The 18,312-nt window shown below is 41.5% G+C and overlaps 1 protein-coding gene across 3 annotated transcripts; it reads left to right on the top strand.

The window, feature by feature from the left end:
* The first annotated feature begins 1,743 nt into the window (after positions 1 to 1,743).
* LOC111152041 (single stranded DNA binding protein 1) lies at positions 1,744 to 17,706 on the top strand. Of its 3 annotated transcripts, none has more exons than XM_022510325.1 (8): positions 1,744 to 1,833; positions 2,510 to 2,576; positions 4,264 to 4,324; positions 4,904 to 5,044; positions 5,268 to 5,355; positions 6,804 to 6,892; positions 11,255 to 11,327; positions 16,994 to 17,705. In XM_022510325.1, exons 2-7 carry the CDS (start codon positions 2,553 to 2,555, stop codon positions 11,296 to 11,298), a joined length of 447 nt encoding a protein of 148 aa, XP_022366033.1. In that variant the 5' UTR covers positions 1,744 to 1,833; positions 2,510 to 2,552; the 3' UTR covers positions 11,299 to 11,327; positions 16,994 to 17,705. The 3 variants fall into 3 exon arrangements, with proteins under 3 accessions (XP_022366033.1, XP_022366032.1, XP_022366034.1); XM_022510324.1 differs by having other exon boundaries at positions 1,763 to 1,867; positions 16,994 to 17,706; XM_022510326.1 differs by lacking the exon at positions 16,994 to 17,705 and having other exon boundaries at positions 1,764 to 1,831; positions 11,255 to 11,406.
* The last annotated feature ends 606 nt before the right edge of the window (positions 17,707 to 18,312 follow it).

The following is an 18,312-nucleotide window of genomic DNA, read 5'->3' as shown; positions in this document are numbered from 1 at the left end:
GCTTGTGATCTCTCTCTGTCAAATAAATAAATAAAATCTTTAAAAAAAATAGCTTAAAAGGGGGAAATTGGTTTTGGAGGACAGGATGAATTTTGCTTTTCATCTGAGTCAACAGCTCAAGTAGAAGGAAGATTTTTTTTAAACATAATTTTTGAAAAAGATTTTGTTTATTTTAGAGGGAGGGAGCCAAGGAGGAGGGAGGGAGAAATGGAGAGAGTCTCCAGCAGACTCTGGGCTGAGCGTGGAGCTTGAGGTGGGGCTGGATCTCAGGATACTGAGCTTACGACCTGAAACTAAACCAACTGAAACTAAACCAAGAGTCAGATGCTTAACGGAGTGAGCCCCTAGAAGTGCGATTTTTAAACAGGAAATCACTGGAGGGCACTGACAGTAGTAACAGCTGGTGGGGTGTGGGATGATTGATACCTGTGCAAGGGCTGAAGGCAGTATAACACGCTGTTTCAGGAGCTAAACATGGTGAAGGCAGGGGTAAAACGGGAGATAAGCGTCTAGAATGTACCAAGTAGAAAGCCAGGCTTTTAGGAGCAGGTTAAAGTGTGCACCGGAGACCACGTTAAGTAGTTTGTATTTTTCTCTTTTAACGGCAAAAATGGGCCAATGAAGCCCTGTAAGTAGGGTTTGGAGAAGGCGATGTGCTTGTTAGAATGTGCTGGAGGGTACCCTCCTTTTCTAGACGTTGGACAGGACAAAGACCAGCAGAGGAGGGGCCTGGCGAGGCCGACTCTGGCCTGTATCCTGCAACCTGTGGGACCCCAATACCCTCTTGCTAAGCAGGGCCAAGATTAGGGTGAATGAGGCAAAATTTAAGGGGTGCCCAGAAACACGGCAATCAAGATCAAGGCCACTTTAATGCAATACTTAAAAAATATTAAAATTAAAGATCCACAAGGAAGAACATATCAGAATTTTAAATAAAACAAGATCAACAAGCTGAGGTTAGTTAAAACTATGTAAGAGCGCAACTTGGTCAAGAAAAATGGTCAGAAATGGCAATTCCTGCAACTGGAAATAAGCAAAGGTGTTGATTTTTGCAATTATTGATCAATTTACTTCTATTAAAGCCAGGAAAGTAAAACTACAGTGACTTGTTTTTGGTATAAATAAAATATTTAAATTTAATGTGGGGAGTTTTAATATACCCTCTCTTCGAATTTTTGATATTCAAGTATTTCAGTGTTCTGGATTTTTTTTTCTTTTTCTGTGTAAAGTTCATTTTTTCCTCGTGCCTCAGGATTCACTACGACTCAGAACTTACACTTAGTTAAATTTCTTATTTTTTCGTTCCTCACAGATTTTTTTGAATGAATATATTCTTAAAATATTATCCTGATTCTTCCTAAAATATTATTTTGATTGCCAAATGTTTTGGCACCCCCTGAATTTTTCGCTCTCAGCCCTACTTTTTCTGGGAACCCTACTACGTAGGCAGGCCTGGACCTTTCCAGTCTTTCCCCGAGGCCCCTCTATCCTTTGTTTCGTCTACCTCGCCCCCTCCTGGTCCAGGCTGGGAAGCTTGTCAAATAATTTCATTTCATGAGAAACTTGAAACTGGCAGCACTCACCACTCGGCGGCGTTGCCTTCTCCGCTCCCTCCGGAAAAAAAAGCTCCCGGAACTATCCCATCACGGATGCTTGCTTTCCCCCGGCGCTAGCCGGAGCATTTCTACGGCGCACGCTGCGGACTTTCCGTTTTCTTATTCCTCTCGCGAGGCTTGCGTCCGATCTCTATCCGGAAGTGCTCGCCTAGCTCGAACCTGAACCGGCTCGAGCGTTCGGCGAGGGAGGGAGTGAGCCGAGAGTTCCTCGCTGCGTGTGCGTGCGGCTCTAAGTGGCTCGGGACGTGGTGGTGTGTTTGTCTTGGTCCTTCTCTTCTCACCTGTGCGGAGGACTTCAGGGGTTTCTGCCACTTCCCAATCCCTTTACGTTCTGGTTAGGACCGCCACCTTTGAGAAAGGGCGCCCGCCCATCCCGGCGGTGAGGCCGGGGAGTCCTGGGATCTCCATGTTCTTTGCTAACGGGATTGGAAGCAGTAATTTTTGCAGCAGCAAGTTTCAAATTTAAGTCCCTTGATGATATTGTAATACTTAATCGAATCGTCACCATGTATTAGGAACTAACTTAGGAGTATTGAATGTGGCTGTGAATAAATCAGACGAAAGCCCCAGCTCTAAGGGGGCTTGCATTTTAATAACATTTGAGAAGACTGGAATGCAAATGGGCATAATTCAGAAAGAGTATTTTTTGCATGTGGCAGAGGAAGAGGAAGCCAAGGGGAATAAAAAAGATAAACTTTTTTTTTTTTTTTTTTGAGGGGGAAGTCCTTGTAAAATGTGCAGGAATGTTGGTGTTTATGGTCGTAAGGTGGACTGCGTAAAAATTATGAATGGAGTTAGGAATTTAGGGTCAGTGAATTTGTGCTTTTGCTCTAAGAAACACTATTTATCGTGCTTTCTCCCCCTGTCTCTCTCTCTCTTTTTTTTCCCCCCAGGGGAAGACCAAAGACTAGATTGTAGGAAAAGCAAATAGAAGCCATGTTTCGAAGACCTGTATTACAGGTAACCACTTTGACATATTAGTGTTGAGATGTGTTATGATCAACTGTAGTGATCAGATCTCGTCAGTCCTTTGACTGCAGAGGCAAAAGGCGTTTGGGCCCACCTACTTTATGTGTAATCATTTGACAGGATTTGGGACAGATTTTACTTGTGTAAGTGATGTTCACTAAAACAGAAAATAATTTCCTAGCTTACATGTATAAGAGGAGTCATAGTTTTTAAAAACATGCTACTTGCATTTAGATCAGTTAGCATTTAATATCTTTAGTGATCTAAAGACTATAGAAATCATCTCCAGTTGTTTTTCTAGGAGGCATGTGGTCAGACTGTCCTCTGTGGTCAGACTTCCACCCCACTTCTCCCTGTCCTGAAGAGTGCATCTGAAGTCATCATGTCACCACAAACGTACGATGTCCTCAATTCCTTCTCACTTCCACCAGTCTGACTCCTTATTTCTCCGGACACTCTAGCCTGCCTTCACCCAGACTAGACCATCCATTTTCCTCACTTACATTTGGTCACCAAGTTTGTAGTTTTTTCTTTATAACCCCTCTCTCACTCACCAGCCTGTTAAGACTGATGAAGAATCAGTTCCTCTCAGAAACCTGTTCTCCTAGGGTTTTTGTTGTATCAGAAATACAGAGACATTTTTATTCTCAGTTAGTTGACTAGAGATGAGCTACTTTTAGAAAGACCCATTATTCTGCGACTTGGGAGCTGTGGCTCATCTGAGTATTTCAAGTAGGACCTTTTGAGAAGCATGATAGCAGTACTAGTTTGTTTGAGTCTTTTTACCACGTGACAACTCCATCTTTATTTCTTAACCACCTCGTGTCCCAAAACGTAGGGATAGGATTCCGTAGTTTGCACTGCCCCAGGAACGGGTGTTCATTTGGTTGGTGGACAAGTGCTTTTTATATGAACAGTGCTACCTACTTGACACATGCTTCTCTGATGTACCGAGTAGTTCTCTGAACGCTGGAGGCAGCAGAGGGCAGTGGGAAAGTGGCAGCCTTGGTGTCAGATGGCCCTGGGTTCTAGGCACAACTTGCCTGTTATTTCTTGTAGGATTTTGGGCTGTTAATCTGTCTAAACCCTTTTTTTTTTGGTCTCCAAAGTAGGGATAATTTTACATAGTTGATTGGTTTCTTCCAAGGAATAATCTGTAAGAGGTAAAGCACTTAGCTGGTGTTCAGTAATGATAGCTGTTGTATCATTGCTGCTGTTTTGTGTCACTTACTACTTTCCACTGACAGACGGACTTGAATGGTCCTATTTTTGTACTTTATCAGAGAACCCGATTTATCTGAGTCTTTTCCCTTTGGTTTATCTAAAGCATGAATTTTTCCAAAATACATTTGATTTTACCCTTTGTGTGCAGCCACAGAAGCACCATAACCAGGAGGGCTGCCAGAAAAGAAACAAGGATTCTAAATTAACCTTCCTGGGCGTGCCGTCTAGGACATGGTACCCTTGGGCTTCTGGAGTAGTTGGCCCTCAGGGCCCTCAAGCGTTTGTGTGGTCCTCGTGGTGCTCTGAGGGGGAACATGTGACATGCACTGCTACCCTCTGGGGGTGTGTGCTGTATGAGTCGCTGACTTGATGGTGACCGAGTGTGAGCAGGTCTTCTGTTGGGTTTACCTTTCCTCCCAAATTAAAGCCATTTTACTCATTTGTTCTACTTTAGGTATTTCATCAGTTTGTAAGACGTGAGTCTGAAGTAGCCACCAGCTTGGTTCTTGAAAGATGTAAGTAGTAGCTAATTTCCTAGTTTAAAGTATGTTATTTGTAGCAACGTACAAATATTCTTAAGTGTGTTGTAGAAGAGGTGCACTAGTTGGGTTGTAATCTGTTAATCTTCAAGCCCTTGGCCCGTGTTTGCCTGTCTGCTCTTGGCCTCATCCCATCAGGCTGAGGGGCCTTGTAAGAATTTCCTTGAGTCCTGTTTGGTTATCTTGGTCTTCCAAGGTCATCTGCTATTTGGCTGGGGGAGTGAAAGTTTGTGCAAGCTGTTCTTTCACAGAAATATTCACTCATATTTGTAAAGATTTTCAAATCTCAGATTTGTCCTTTCAACCATTTTTTTTTTCAAAAGTATTTTAAAGATTTTAAGGTAAAATAAAGAGCTTAATGTTTGTTTTTTGGGTACTTTCTTTAAGAATATTTTCTCCCTTCTTTAACCTCCTAGCCTCCCCTTATTTGCCTCAACTTAGCTCTGATCTTCTAGAACCTGTTTAAGGCTGAGCTCGAGGTTGAAGTAGTATTCGTAGCTATTCCCCTTCTGGACCTTTCTCTAAATCTCATTTTATTTACGCATTGCATTTCAGCTCTGAACCGTGTGCAGCTGCTGGGGCGAGTGGGTCAGGACCCTGTCATGAGACAGGTGGAAGGGAAAAATCCAGTCACAATATTTTCTCTAGCAACAAATGAGATGTGGCGGTCCGGGGAGAGTGAAGCGTACCAGATGGGTGAGTATGAAAGCCTAGGGTTTTTGTTGTATCAGAAATACAGAGACATTTTTATTCTCAGTTAGTTGACTAGAGATGAGCTACTTTTAGAAAGAATCTTTCTTCTCTAGATCTGTTCCTGTCTCTCAGAAATTGTGACGTTGGTTTTGCTGGGTATGTTGTCTTTTGGCGTTTGCTTTGTGTGCTGGCATTTGTAACCATGTTTCCTATTCTTGCGATGTAGGTGATGTCAGTCAAAAGACAACATGGCACAGAATATCCGTATTCCGCCCAGGCCTCAGAGATGTGGCATACCAGTATGTGAAAAAGGGGTAAGTTGAGGAAGAAAGGATTTTATAGATTGAGTGGTTTAAAAAACTGGTCAGAAGTGTTCCCTGGGAATGCCTGTCTCCTTTATCCTACTAATTACTCCGTTAACTCGAGATACTTATTCACAGCTTAGTACTATATGCATGGGGTGTTGCCATGTATGACTAATGCAGAGATCTGTAAAACATGGTTTAGCTTTCTAAGAATTTACAGTTTGGGACAGATAAGGAGTGTACATAAATAGAAGCAGATGAGGCAAGAGAGAAGGCAGAGTGTACTGAGTGCCTCAGTAACACATGCAAGTGTAACACATGCTTTTAGGAATTCCCATGTCGCCTCTTGGCATGTACATGGGGCCCTTAGCACAGGACCTGGAGTCTGAAGTCTGACTCAGTGAGGTATGGCAGTGTTCACAGCACTTCTGCTATGTTTGATAATTTTATGTCGGCTTAATAGTTCCCTTTTGGGATGCTTGGATTAATTATAAATAAAAATTGTCTTTTCCAAACCTACAGAAGGACGAAAGGGTGTGTTGAACAACAATTATATTCATAGTTAATATATTTAGAAATGTACTTGTTTTATAAAAATGACGTATATTTCCTGAAAAACAATTTCAGGAAAAACTAAAATTTGTTTCTTTTTAATAACTGCATGCCTTTTTTTTATATGTATTTCCATTGTCCAATATGTATGTATGTTTGTATGAATTTGCATTAACGCACACATAAATACAGGAAATTTCAAGAAAAGTATCTGTATGCAATTTCAACCATGAATTGATGAATTTGTGTGTATTCCCTTTGGCCTACAATCATTTCATTAGCTTTGTCCACTTTCTGTTTTTTTGGTGATGGTAGACTCTGAAAATGATGCCAGCGTGCATTTTCTACCCTTTAAAATCAGCTATGGTTGTCTTGTAGTTCGGCCTTCTAAACAGTGCAGAAATAGTCTTAATAATTAACGCTAAGTGAAATACTGAGCCGAATACCTGTTTTGAATTTTAATAATCTAAGTCCCTTGAGAATAAGTTCATGAACCTGACTATGGGAAGGAATTGGACAATAAGTGAAAATCAGCAAGTCTTTTAGGGAGTCCAGAATCAAAGTTGGGGGAAATGTTGGAAATCAGTCCTAGGGATTGAAAGGATCCCACGACATTGCTCTTCCAATTCGTGGTCTTAAAGTCACTTTTTTTTTTTTTTTTAATTTATGAGGACTGCTGGCAGCTCAAGCCTGAGAGCTGTATGTGTCAAGTCTGTGTGGACGTTCTGTTTCAGTACCCTTAGTACTCCTAATGTTGAACTTTGAGATGTGGTAGCAAAAATGAGATTATGCCCGATTCTCTGTTTCATCCTTCGTGTGTGCTTGTTACTGCCTCTCACCGGACTCTGTCTCCTAAAACAGATGACAATCTCCAGGCTGAAAACTGTAAATTTTATTTTTATCAGGTCCCGAATCTATGTAGAAGGGAAAGTAGACTATGGTGAATACACAGATAAAAATAACGTGAGGCGGCAAGCAACAACGATCATAGCCGGTAAGAAGCTTGTGATAATAGCTATTCCCTGCTCCCCCTTCCCTTTTTTAAAAGCTTGGCTTGTCAGTAACTTGAATGGAGGCTTTGAGTACTGATGCTGTGATTGTCAAGCAGCTCGCCGTGAGCGCTGGGAGTGTGGTTTGTGGGTTTGCTCTGAGTGTCTGTGTTCTGGTCGTGCAGAACGTTGTCTCTGTACTCAGTTTCATTTCACAGGTAACTTTTGAGTAGAGTGTCTGTGTCAGTACTTAGCTGTTTGAAGTGAGAAGAACTTTAACGTCTTTAAGGACCTGGCCTAAACAGGCAGAAGCCTGTGCCAAGATAGAGTTACTCTGCTGTGAGTGGCATTAGACATTTGTGCAGGTTTAGTCACCGCCCGCTTGGTCCTTACAGGATGATTTTAAGTTCCTGTTCTCGTTAGACAAAATGGGAAACACTGTAGAAAACATAGACACACAAAGTTTAAGGAAGGTCAGGAAGATACCTCCAGGAGATAGCTCCCAGAGGTGAGTTTTCAAACTTCTGTGAAAATTCTACAAGAATTTTGAAACAAATGTAGCCCTTTGGACATATTTAAGTTGACATGAAAATTTTTTTCAATAGGGGATTGTTACTCTGAAATGTATTAATGGATGTAAATACCATAGCAATTTGATACCCATCATCCTTGAAAAAAATACATGAACAAGCTCTTCAACATTTGGAAGTTTTATGTTGTTTCTTTTTCTTGTTTTTCCATTTTCTCCTAAGAAATGTAACTTAATACATATTGTATAAATAAGAATATTTTATTATTCATCCTATTATATTTATAACACAAATACATACATAAATTAAAAGTTATTTTTATTTAAATTTTATTTGAAATTTTATTTTGAATAAAATTTTATTTAAAAATAAAATTATTTTTAAATTTAAAAATATTTTTAAAAATTCTGTGATATTAAGGCTATAAATGTTACATTTTCTTTTCATTATTATTATAGTTGTTTTTAAAACATAAAATACCAAAGCAATTTTAATATATAAATTTGAAAACTGAAATTGTATTGGAAATGCATCTTTTATGAGAGAAGTGCTCCTTCTTAAACTCTTCAATAAATTGTTAAAATAAGACAACTGTTGGGACACCTTCGGCTCAGGTCATGATCCCAGGGTCCTGGGATCAAGTCCTGCATTGGGCTCCTTGCTCAGCAGGGAGCCTGCTTCTCCCCCTGCCTCTGCCTGCCACTCTGTCTGCCTATGCTCACTCTCTCTGACAAATAAATAAATAACATCTTAAAAAAAAAAATAAGACAACTGTTAAAAATTTTATTTGAGAGAGAGAGAGAGAGAGAGAGAGAGAGAGCACGCATGAGCAAGCAAGGGAACACAAGCAGGGCAAGTGGGAAAGGGAGAAGCAGCCTTCCTGCTGAACAGGGAGCCCGATGTTGGGCCTTGATCCCAGGACCCTAGGATCACGACCTGAGCTGAAGGCAGATGCTTAACGCGTTGAGCCACCGAGGTGCCTCAAAATAAAATAGTGGTTAAACATTGATTCTATTATTAGTTTTTATGGATGTAAACACTGAGAAACCTTTTGTATGAGTAAGTACATAGAAATGAAAGAAAGTAATGTCTCAAGTGTTTATGTACTTCTGAGATATGCCAAAATTAGGTATCTTTTAAAAATTAATTTTTTTAATTATTGAAAATGTCAAACATTCACAAACATAGAAAAGTGGAAAAAAATCTTCTGTCATTTAGCTTCAACAATTATCAGCTGATGGCCAATATTATTTCTTCTGTTTCCCCAGCCTACTTTTCCTCCATTTGGATTATTTTCTAGTGAATTCCCAGACATTATATTATTTCATTCATAAATATTTTCAGTAGGTATTTCTGAAAGATAAGGATTCCTATTTAAAGTGTAACTACAGTGCTATTACCACACTTAATATTAGGAGATTATTAATTGTTTTTTCACCAGACATCACAATGTTTAAATTTCTTTGATTGCTTCATAAATACAAGTCCATAGGTTATCTTACATGGTTAATATGTATCTTAAGTCTCTTAACCTTTTTTTTTTAAGTTTTTATTTATTTATTTGACGGAGAGCTCACAAGTAGGCAGAGAGGCAGGCAGAGAGAGGGAGAAGCAGACTCCCTGCTGAGCAGAGAGCCCAGTGTGGGGTTCGATCCCAGGACCCCAGGATCATGACCTGAGCTGAAGACAGAGGCTTAACCCACTGAGCCACCCAGGTGCCCCTAAGTCTCTTATTCTTTTTTTTTTTTTTTTTAAAGATTCCATTTATTTATTTGACAGACAGAGACCACAAGTAGGCAGAGAGGCAGGCAGAGAGAGACAGAGGAGGAAGCAGGTTCCCCGCTGAGCAGAGAGCCTGATGTGGGGCTCGATCCCAGGACCTGGGACCATGACCTGAGCCGAAGGCAGAGGCTTAACCCACTGAGCCACCCAGGTGCCCCCCAAGTCTCTTATTCTTATGAGAAAATTATTTCCTCACAATTCTGGAGGCCAGACCTCTGAGAACTTAAGTCTCTTAATTGACAGATTTTCCTTTTACCTTTCTTTTTTACCTTGCTCCAGAGTTCGTGTCTTAACCACTCTACCCTATTGATAAACTATAATTTGTTATAAATAATAAAAAATATATTTCTTGTGGTTTCTCTGAGGTATATTGATCTTGAAAACCAACATAGTTATCTTTCTACCCTCATTATCAGATCTTAGATGAGGTCCTATCTGACCATTTTGATTTCATAATTCTTGGGTGTCTTGACAGTATTTCATTTCTGCATGCTCTTCTTCCTTGGGCCATGTCTCCAGAGATCTCTGCCTATTCAAAATTTTTTTTGTAGACCTCTGTGGGGGATAGGACTACACCTATGAGTTCAGCAGTGGAAAGTCAAACTTTCTAATTAAAAAGTTGGCATTTCTGGGGTGCCTGGGTGGCTCAGTGGGTTAAAGCCTCTGCCTTCGGCTCAGGTCATGGTCCCGGGATTGGTCCTGGGATCAGGCCCTGCATTGGGCTCTCTGCTCAGCAGGGAGCCTCCTTCTTCCTCTCTGCCTGCTTCTCTGCCTCCTTGTGATCTCTGTCTGTCGAATAAACAAATAAAATCTTTAAAAAAAAAAAAGGTGGCATTTCTAAATCTATCAATTAGGTATTTCTGAAGCATTTAACACTTTCATATTCCACTGTAAACCAAAAGTATGGGCAAACTTTGGATTGTATGAATTGTTCTGAACCAAGCCAACACTAAATAGTAGTAGTTCAGTTTATCTGTCATTTTGTTTTCTTCTTGTCACTAGTATTCACAGCATGGGTGAGTTAATTGAGTAATTAACAGATTTATGGTCAGTCGTAAAAATGAAGAGATCTTTAGTGACATTTGAATTGAAAGATAGATTTTATTGTTTTTTTCTTCAATCAACCAACATATAGTACATCATTAGTTTTTGATGTAGTGTTCAATGATTCATTAGTTACATGTAACACCCAGTGCTCAGAAATAGAGTTTAAATTCGGTTGCTTGGTCATTTTTTTCCTCCTAGGGATCCATGTCTTTAATGTAAAAGTAACCACCAGTGGATGGCACTCTTGCCAATACTATGTTTTTAGAAGACTGTATTTGTAAATACTGTAATAACCACTTTTAAAAATAATTCTAAAGTTACAAGAATCTGGATTTTTTTCAAGTTATACAGAAAGTACTTCTTTTCCTTTGCTTCTCCTAAATTAACTCCATCTGGGACAACATTTTAAGTGCAGTGTCTGATCTTGTTTGAAAATGCTTTCTCTATAATATTGATTAGTAAAAAATTTCCCAAGAATGAGTATAAAAAGTCAATCTATTTTAAAATTTAAAAATAGAGTGTCCTCTCTGTGAGTGTTACAGCCTACTTAAAGACATCGGTCGGTTTGTCTTTGCTGACTGGGCCATATGTTGGACCCCATCCTTTCTCCGTACCTCCAGTGCGGGGAGTTTTAGGCCTGGTCCCTCTTCTGTGCGAGGACGTGCTGCCTGCTTTCATGGCATCTGTCTGAGCACCGCAGGCACTGAAATTTGTGACTCGTTCTTTTGTAGGAAGTTACTGCTGAGCAGTTGTAATTGTTTTCAGGGAAGACAAGAAATACCACACTTTTTCTGCAAGGTCTCAGTTGTCACGTCGCTGAAGCCCAACTTTTAGCTCCTTTGGTGCCTCTTGTATATATGCCTCTCATGAACATAGCAGGACTTAGTTCACATTTTGGGAATTTTTCTAAAATCCTGTTAGATAACAGCACTAAAGTATGTGTCATAGGGGAACGATTAAATGAGAAAGAGTTCTGGAAATAATACTTATGATTTGGTTTCTTTACAGATAACATTATATTTCTGAGTGACCAGACCAAAGAGAAGGCATAGAGTGGACGAGTCTCCTTTGGCCGTTGTTGGTACAGTCTCATTTCCACATCATGTAGTCTTTATAGGTCCTAAGGACAAGAATTAAAATATTATTTTATATAAAATGAATGATAAGACTTCTCATGACTCTTACTCCCCCTCCCCTTTTTGTCTCATAGGCCTTTGTAGCTAATTGTTTATTCTTTTAAGGATGGTTTCGGTGTATAAGTGTACAAAGCAGTGAGCTGTCAGGTTCATCTGTGTTAGAGCAAAGGGCTAAGTGTCCTTTGGGATGCCCCTTTGTTTTTTGCGTACACTTTTATAGTGTTGATTCAGCCACTGAGTATTTGTTGAGCTTCACTGTGTGGCAGGCATTTATCCCATGGTTGTGAACAACGATTTTCTTACTGTTTGCTCTATAAACTAGGTGGCAGGGACTGTATCTTTTCTGTTTACTTGCCCCTTAACCAGGACTTGGCACAGAATACTCGATAAATGGTGACAGATGAATGATCCCAGTGGGATATTAAGCTTTAGCCCAAACTGGAAGGGGTTGCTGAACAGTGGTTGGTATCTAACCTAGATAGCTTCAAGACTAACCTACCTTTTTCTCCTCTTTTGTTTTTGGACAAATTTCACTAGTAGCATTCATGAAATAGATTTTATCAGCAGTAAAAACCTAAAATAATAGGGAGGGGTGAAATAGTTCATCTCCAGGTGATGCCTCAGGGGCTCTGGTTCCACTATTTTCTATCTTTCTAAGCCCCATTGCTATCCTTTAGTCTCATCCAGAACTTGGGGGGGTCCCCAAACAACCTTTCACATTGCTTCCCTAGGTTAGAGCCCCAGGAATAACATTTTCCTTTTATTTTTCCACATGGGCCCGTGGTGTACATACACATCATGTACACACAGTTGCTTTCATGATAAGATTCTGGAAATTACAGAGTAAGAGTGATTTTCTAATAAATACTACATAAAATGAACTTGAGTTTTTCAGCGTGTCTTGTACTGTTCAGGTCTACACCAGATCTGCGTGGGTCTGCCTGCTGGTTGGCCGCAGTTAAGACTCCGCTGCCGCTGAGCCTGGTGTCCGGGTCCGATGACAGAAGTCCCTTGCTCTGTCTAGGCCACCTGGCCTCCGGCTTTGCCTCCTGTCCAGCCTGTGTACGTGTGTCTCAGACGGTGTGTCTTGTCTGCTCCGCCTAAGTTCTGGACTGTCTGGGGTTTCCTAGTTCACATGCTGCTCTACGGGCCCGCACTGAGCAGTGTTTTGTACTTACAGCGCAGTTGGGTCAAGGAAAGGTGGAGTTCCTTAGCTTTACCTTGTTCCTACCCAGGAACAGTAGAACAGTGGTTGCAATTCCCTCCTCTCGGTTGTCCTTTTTTTCCTGCCGCTGGGACCATTAATCATTACATTAACTCTGCTCCCTGACGTTCTCCGTTCAAACTGGTGACATGGTCCTCACTCTTTTGTGCCACATTTCTCAAGCAAAATGTAACATAGATAAAATTGATCTTTGGGCCACTCTTTCTTGGAAAATCTACTTTTCTACTCCTTAAAGGTTGTGAGAAGTGATGCAGATTAGTATTCCTGTTAAGTAGTGTGCTTTGGGCAGGTAATATGGTGAACAAGACAGTTTAATGACCAGCCCAAAGCAACTCTGCGTCTAAGGTGCAGGGGCAGAAAGGTGCGGCCTGCAGGACCCCCGTGAGCCGCAGGCTTCTGCTCACTCCGCTGGAGCTTACCTGACGGGCTCTGAGGTTGGGCAGCGGGGCTTTCAGAGTTGTCTACTCAGTGCGGAGCCTCCGCATGCGCGTGGTGCTGCGGACCTGAGGAGCACAGCTGTGCTCTTCCCATCTGGGCAGCCCCCTGTGCTGAGAAACTGCACCCCTCCCAAGCTGGTCTTGGAGGATGTGTGGGAGGCTGGTGGTAGGAAGAGTTGGTGGGGGTCTCCTAGGCCACGTTTTGTGCCTCGCATTCCCTTTTCACGTTGTTATGGTTTTAGGGAATATACCCGTGGGAAACTGTCCTTCGACTTTGATGCTGGGATTCTATGTTGGGTGGAAAGTTGAGTATGATACGTAGAAGCGTGGGAGAAGAAGTATCAAACAGCATGTGGTGTTACCCCACTTTTGAAAAAGAAGTAATTGATAAAAGTATATGTTTAGAAATGTCTGGGAGGAGAAACCTCAAACGGTTGTGATGATCTCTCGGTGGGGGGATTATGTGTGGTTTTCCTTTTTTTTTTTTTTTGCACTTTTATATATTTTATTTCTTTTAAAGCATTGAACATACATTATTTTTATATTAAGAGAAAACAAAAGTTTTCACTTGGGGGGAAAAATCTTTCCATTATTTCCAGGCCAGGCTTGCACTTCTGATCGACCTTCAGCCAGTACTGCCACTGGTCCTGGAGGTGAGCAGGAGAGCAGGAGAGCAGGAGAGCAGGAGAGCAGGAGAGCAGGAGAGCCTCTCGTGTGTCGACGCCCATCTTCTGCATCTTAGTATTACATGCTTAGATACTTCATTCACCTTTTTCCTCCTTTTTCTTTTGTGTTTCTCTTAATGCACATATGTAACCCAGAATAATGGGCTTTAAAGACCAGTCCGTATGATATCCACCGTTTGATGCCAACACAATTCTCAAAGAGTCCTTCAGTTCTTAAAAATTACTGGACAACGAATCCAGAGACATCCCAAGACACCAAAGATGTGTTTTTGTGGCTGTTTTGGGGATTACTTGTCATTGTCAACTGGGTTACAGCCTAACCTCTGCAATTCAGGAGAAATTACTGGTGGTTTCTCTGTATTCCCGGAAGAGACCAGGCAGTTTTTGAAGGCACGGTTGTCTTTTACTCACAACCACCCGTTCATCCCCGTCCCGCTCAGCCTCACACAGTGCCGTTGCAGGGCTTTCTACACGTCAGCTCGTTGGATTGCACTGAAACACTGGCATGAAAGTGAGGGCAGTCACTTACTTTTTTGTCAGGGTTTGGATTATATGCTACGAAGCTTGGTGGGAGCAGCAGTGAGCAAATCATTGTAGAAAAGTTAGTGAGTTATAGAGACATCTCTTGCAAGGTGTAATTACCATATTAATGCCTGACATTTATTCTGTACTCAACAGATGCCAGCCTGAGCTCAGGGCTTCTTATCGTTGTCTCATTTAACTTATCCCTGAGAAGGTGGTATTATCCTGATTTTACACGTGAGGAAACGTGAAACTGAGAGGTTAAGTAACATGTCAGAGTCACGCAGCTTATCAGGCACGCTGGGAGTGGGAGTTTAGGTATGTGAAGCTCGCGTTTTGCTTTCTGCCTACTGTCTGCTTCCCCTTGTCTCCCTCTTTCATTGGCCGTGCTGTTCAGAACCCCACAGATAGCTTTTGACCATTCGGGGTGCATCGAAGTCATACCGGGAGTTGCAGTACATAAACGGTTTTGGTTGGGATAGAATTGGGAATGAGGGAGGAATACCTCCAGCTCTTCATTCTTTCTCAATTTTCAGTCTGATGATCCTGCAGGAAAGTTGCAGTTAATCTCTTTGCTAAGTTATCTTCACATATTCTTCTTGCTTCCTTGTTATCCAGCAGTTTTCTTTACTGGTTAAAATAGGTTCACGGTGTCTGCTCCTCCCGTTGTTTCCTTCCTGCTGAGGGTTGAAATTGTCAGCAAGATTGCTCAGGAATTTGACAGGCTCACTTCTTAGAGAACGAGACTTTCGGCAGGTGTCAGCAGCACTGCAGTCCTTTCTCATGACTAAATTTGCTTTTGTGCTGTCCCACAGCCTGCGCTGGGATGGCGTGTAGCTGTTTAGGCTGTCCAAATCATGCAGCCACAATAATGACATTTCTCCTTTTGTCTCTTTATTCTTCATCCATATGCTCTCTGCCATGCTTTGGGACCTTGGGGTGTTGTTTGTCTGTACAGGTGGACACTGTAATTTTGTAGCTTTCTTGCTTCACCTGCTGTTTGGATAAAAGGTGGCTTCTCGTGGTAGTTCAGTTAAGGCTGTGTAGTCAGACAGCCTGGATCTGCTGCACTTACCAGCTGAGGGGCCTCTGCTCAGTTTCTTAACTTTTCCCTGTGTTGGATTTTTTTGTCGTTTTGTTTTTCTGTGAATAAAACAGGGAAAATAGTGTCCCTACTTCATAGGCCTGCTGTGAGCAACGAATAATGCATATAACTTTCATAGTGCATATTAACTGAATCAAGTGCTGGGTACTACTGGCCATTATTATTCTAGCTGTAGTTATTTTAAACAAGGTGTTATCTCTTTTGATCCCCATGCCCATCTCCCCAAGTCTCGTAGGATATTACTAACTTTAGGTTATCGTACTTGGCCTTTGTTGTTGTTGTTGTTAATGTCCGTGGGTTACTAAGAACATAGTTTGCATTAATGTTTTTTGGTTTGCTTTTAATCTTCCATGGCTATTTACAGATAATCTGGGTATGTTTTTAAATTCAATTTCAGTTGGGCACCTACTTTGTTCCAAGCATGTGTATAGGCCTAGATACAGGGATAAATAAAACAGGGCTAGAAGGGAGAAAGCCTGCCGGCAATTAGGAAGCCACTGAAGGAGCCTAGAAATGTCGGCAGAGTGGGGACTATAGGTGACACGAGGGGAATGTGGTCTTCACAGTCATTCACTGTGCAACTGTTACGCGCTAGATCCCGTTATGGACTCTGGGTAAGGAATACTGAGTAGGAGAAGAACACGTAGCTCTGCCCAGGATGTGCTAGGGACCGAGTAGGTGCTGGCGGTAAGAGAAAAGGCCGTGAAGAGAGAATTCTGAAGCTGCTTGGGCAGGTGTGTGGATATTTTGTTTCTGAGACTAAGGAACGTGAATGTGGGAGCCAATTTGAGAAGATGAAAGATCAGGAGTAGTTTTGAACATAGTTTAATCATAAAGTCCTCAGCTTATATTTAATATCAATGAGTGGAGCTCAGAAGAGCAGTCAAGACAAGAGTGACTATTTTTTTCTTCTGCCAAACACTTTTGAAGCACATTTTGTGAGACAACATAACAAATGTTGCCAGGATTACGGCTTTCTGTTGTGGAAAACCATATTATGGGAAAGATTTCCAGTTGCTTACCAGTTTTACAGTGTACTAGGGACTTGTGTTAATCTGGTGTGGCAAGATGATGGACATGAAGACAGTTGTCTTGAAAGAAGAGTTTGTTATAGTTCTCAAGAGGAGGTCTCATGCCACACCATTTGAACCACATGGGGATGCACCAGTGTAGGCCAGAAGGCAGGAGGAATGAGGGGAAAGTGTGCACCAGACCTTTTATTGTGGTTTTTGTGGGATAGAATAATTTTCACCAGGCTTTGGGAAATAGGGGTGGTCCCTTGTTGTCAGGTACTTGGTGATTTTGGGCAGAGGAATAGTGTTCTGGACTGCAGGATAAAAGGAGGCTAACGGTGGGTATGAAATTGGGATTGGTTGGTTTGTGTATTAAAGATTTGCTCATGGGCAAGTGTTTACTATTTCTAGGAATTAGCTAATGTTGGGAGGGGTTAGTTACACCCAGGGTCTGGGAAGCTCAAAGATGTCAAACATCAAAATACGGAAAATAAGAAACATGATTAATTCACTACCCAGTAGCCATTATCCTTTCTATTGAACCCATTAATTTACAGAGCCCACATTTTATTGGAGGTGACAGTGTGCACAGCTGAAGTACTGCATTCTATTCTCCTTTGCAGTTAACAGTTGCTAAGGGGCTGTAAGCAGAAGTCATTTGGTGGTGCTTCCAGGAAAGCTTCTTAAATGATTAACTCTGTTGGGAGGCTTATCCTTTGTGCTTCTCCGGATCCTCACCTGGCTTTTTCTGGTCTGAAATGTGGACATGATGGCCGAATCTCCAGCAGCCATCTTGGACTATGAGACGATCTTCAGGATGGAAGACAGAAGAAGCTGGGATCTGCGATGACCATGGAACCACCATACCAGTCCTGGACGGTCTATCTCGGGACTTCTTTGGGAGACACAAATAAATCTCTGCCTTGTTTAAGCCACTTCTTTGTGCTTTGCAGTTAAACCTCATTCTTACTAATTCACACATTCTTTATCTTCATGTTCACAATGAATTCATTATCTAATTCTCTCCTAAGACCTTCCCCTGCTAGCAGAAGTAAAAACCTCTACTGCCACCGTCCTTCAGACTTTATCCTATGTCTCATTCTAAATTTGGAGAGGGACTGGGAATACTATGTACACAAAACCTTAGCAATTATTCTTTAAAAGAGTAAATATAAGCATAATTTTTCAGCAAGTAAGTATTACCTAATTTGGCTTGAAGCCTCTAACGAGGATCCTTAACAGTCCCTTATTAAATAAAGTAGTGCTTAAGTTAAGAACACAAGTACCACCCTTATGCTTCTCCTGGCAGTATAGCAGACAACGTAATCCGGAGTGAGGAGGTGTCCCACCAGATGCTAACTATGATGTAGTTTCTGTCGTATCCTTGGGAATCTTCATTTGGGCTTAACAAAGTACCAGAGACTGGGTGATTTAAACAGCAGATGTTTTGTTGCAATCCAAGATCATTAGGGTGCCAGCATGGTTGGTTTCTTGTAAGGCTTGTGAGGCCTGTGTTCCTGGCTTGTAAGTGGCCACCATCTCGCTGTGTGCTCATGTGATGACCTATTTTTGCTGGCAGAGAGTGAGTGAGCTCTCTGGTGTCTCTCTTAAAAACACTAATCCTGTTGTGTCAGGGCCCCACCCTAATGACCTCATTTCACTTTATCGTCTTAAAGGTCCTATCTCAAAATGTGGTCACATTGGGGAATAGGGTTTCTATATGTGCATTTTGAGTGGACACAGTTCGGTCTGTAGCATCAGCCTTATAAGACAAAAGGGAATTCCTCAAGTGACAAGTTCTAAACTAAGCTGAAACTAGAGCAGTAAGTGGGCAACGCACTAAAGAAAGGGCATTCCCTGATGACATATTAATCTTGACTGTGGTTTGGATATAACAAAGGGTATGTGTCAAAGGTGTGGCTCAAGCAGCCTTGGAATTAGA

This window comes from Enhydra lutris, unplaced genomic scaffold (genome assembly GCF_002288905.1).
Source record: "Enhydra lutris kenyoni isolate GAN:26980312 unplaced genomic scaffold, ASM228890v2 scaffoldscaffold27, whole genome shotgun sequence".
Classification (NCBI taxonomy): Eukaryota; Metazoa; Chordata; class Mammalia; order Carnivora; family Mustelidae; genus Enhydra; species Enhydra lutris.
This window is presented reverse-complemented; position numbering and strand designations above follow the sequence as displayed.

Bases quoted from the DNA above. Each gene is read 5' to 3' on its own strand.
- LOC111152041 (XM_022510324.1), top strand. From the start codon at position 2,553: ATGTTTCGAAGACCTGTATTACAG. The intron at 5,045-5,267 runs GTGAGTATGAAA...CTTGCGATGTAG, and splicing joins GAGTGAAGCGTACCAGATGG to GTGATGTCAGTCAAAAGACA. The intron at 5,356-6,803 runs GTAAGTTGAGGA...TATTTTTATCAG, and splicing joins TACCAGTATGTGAAAAAGGG to GTCCCGAATCTATGTAGAAG.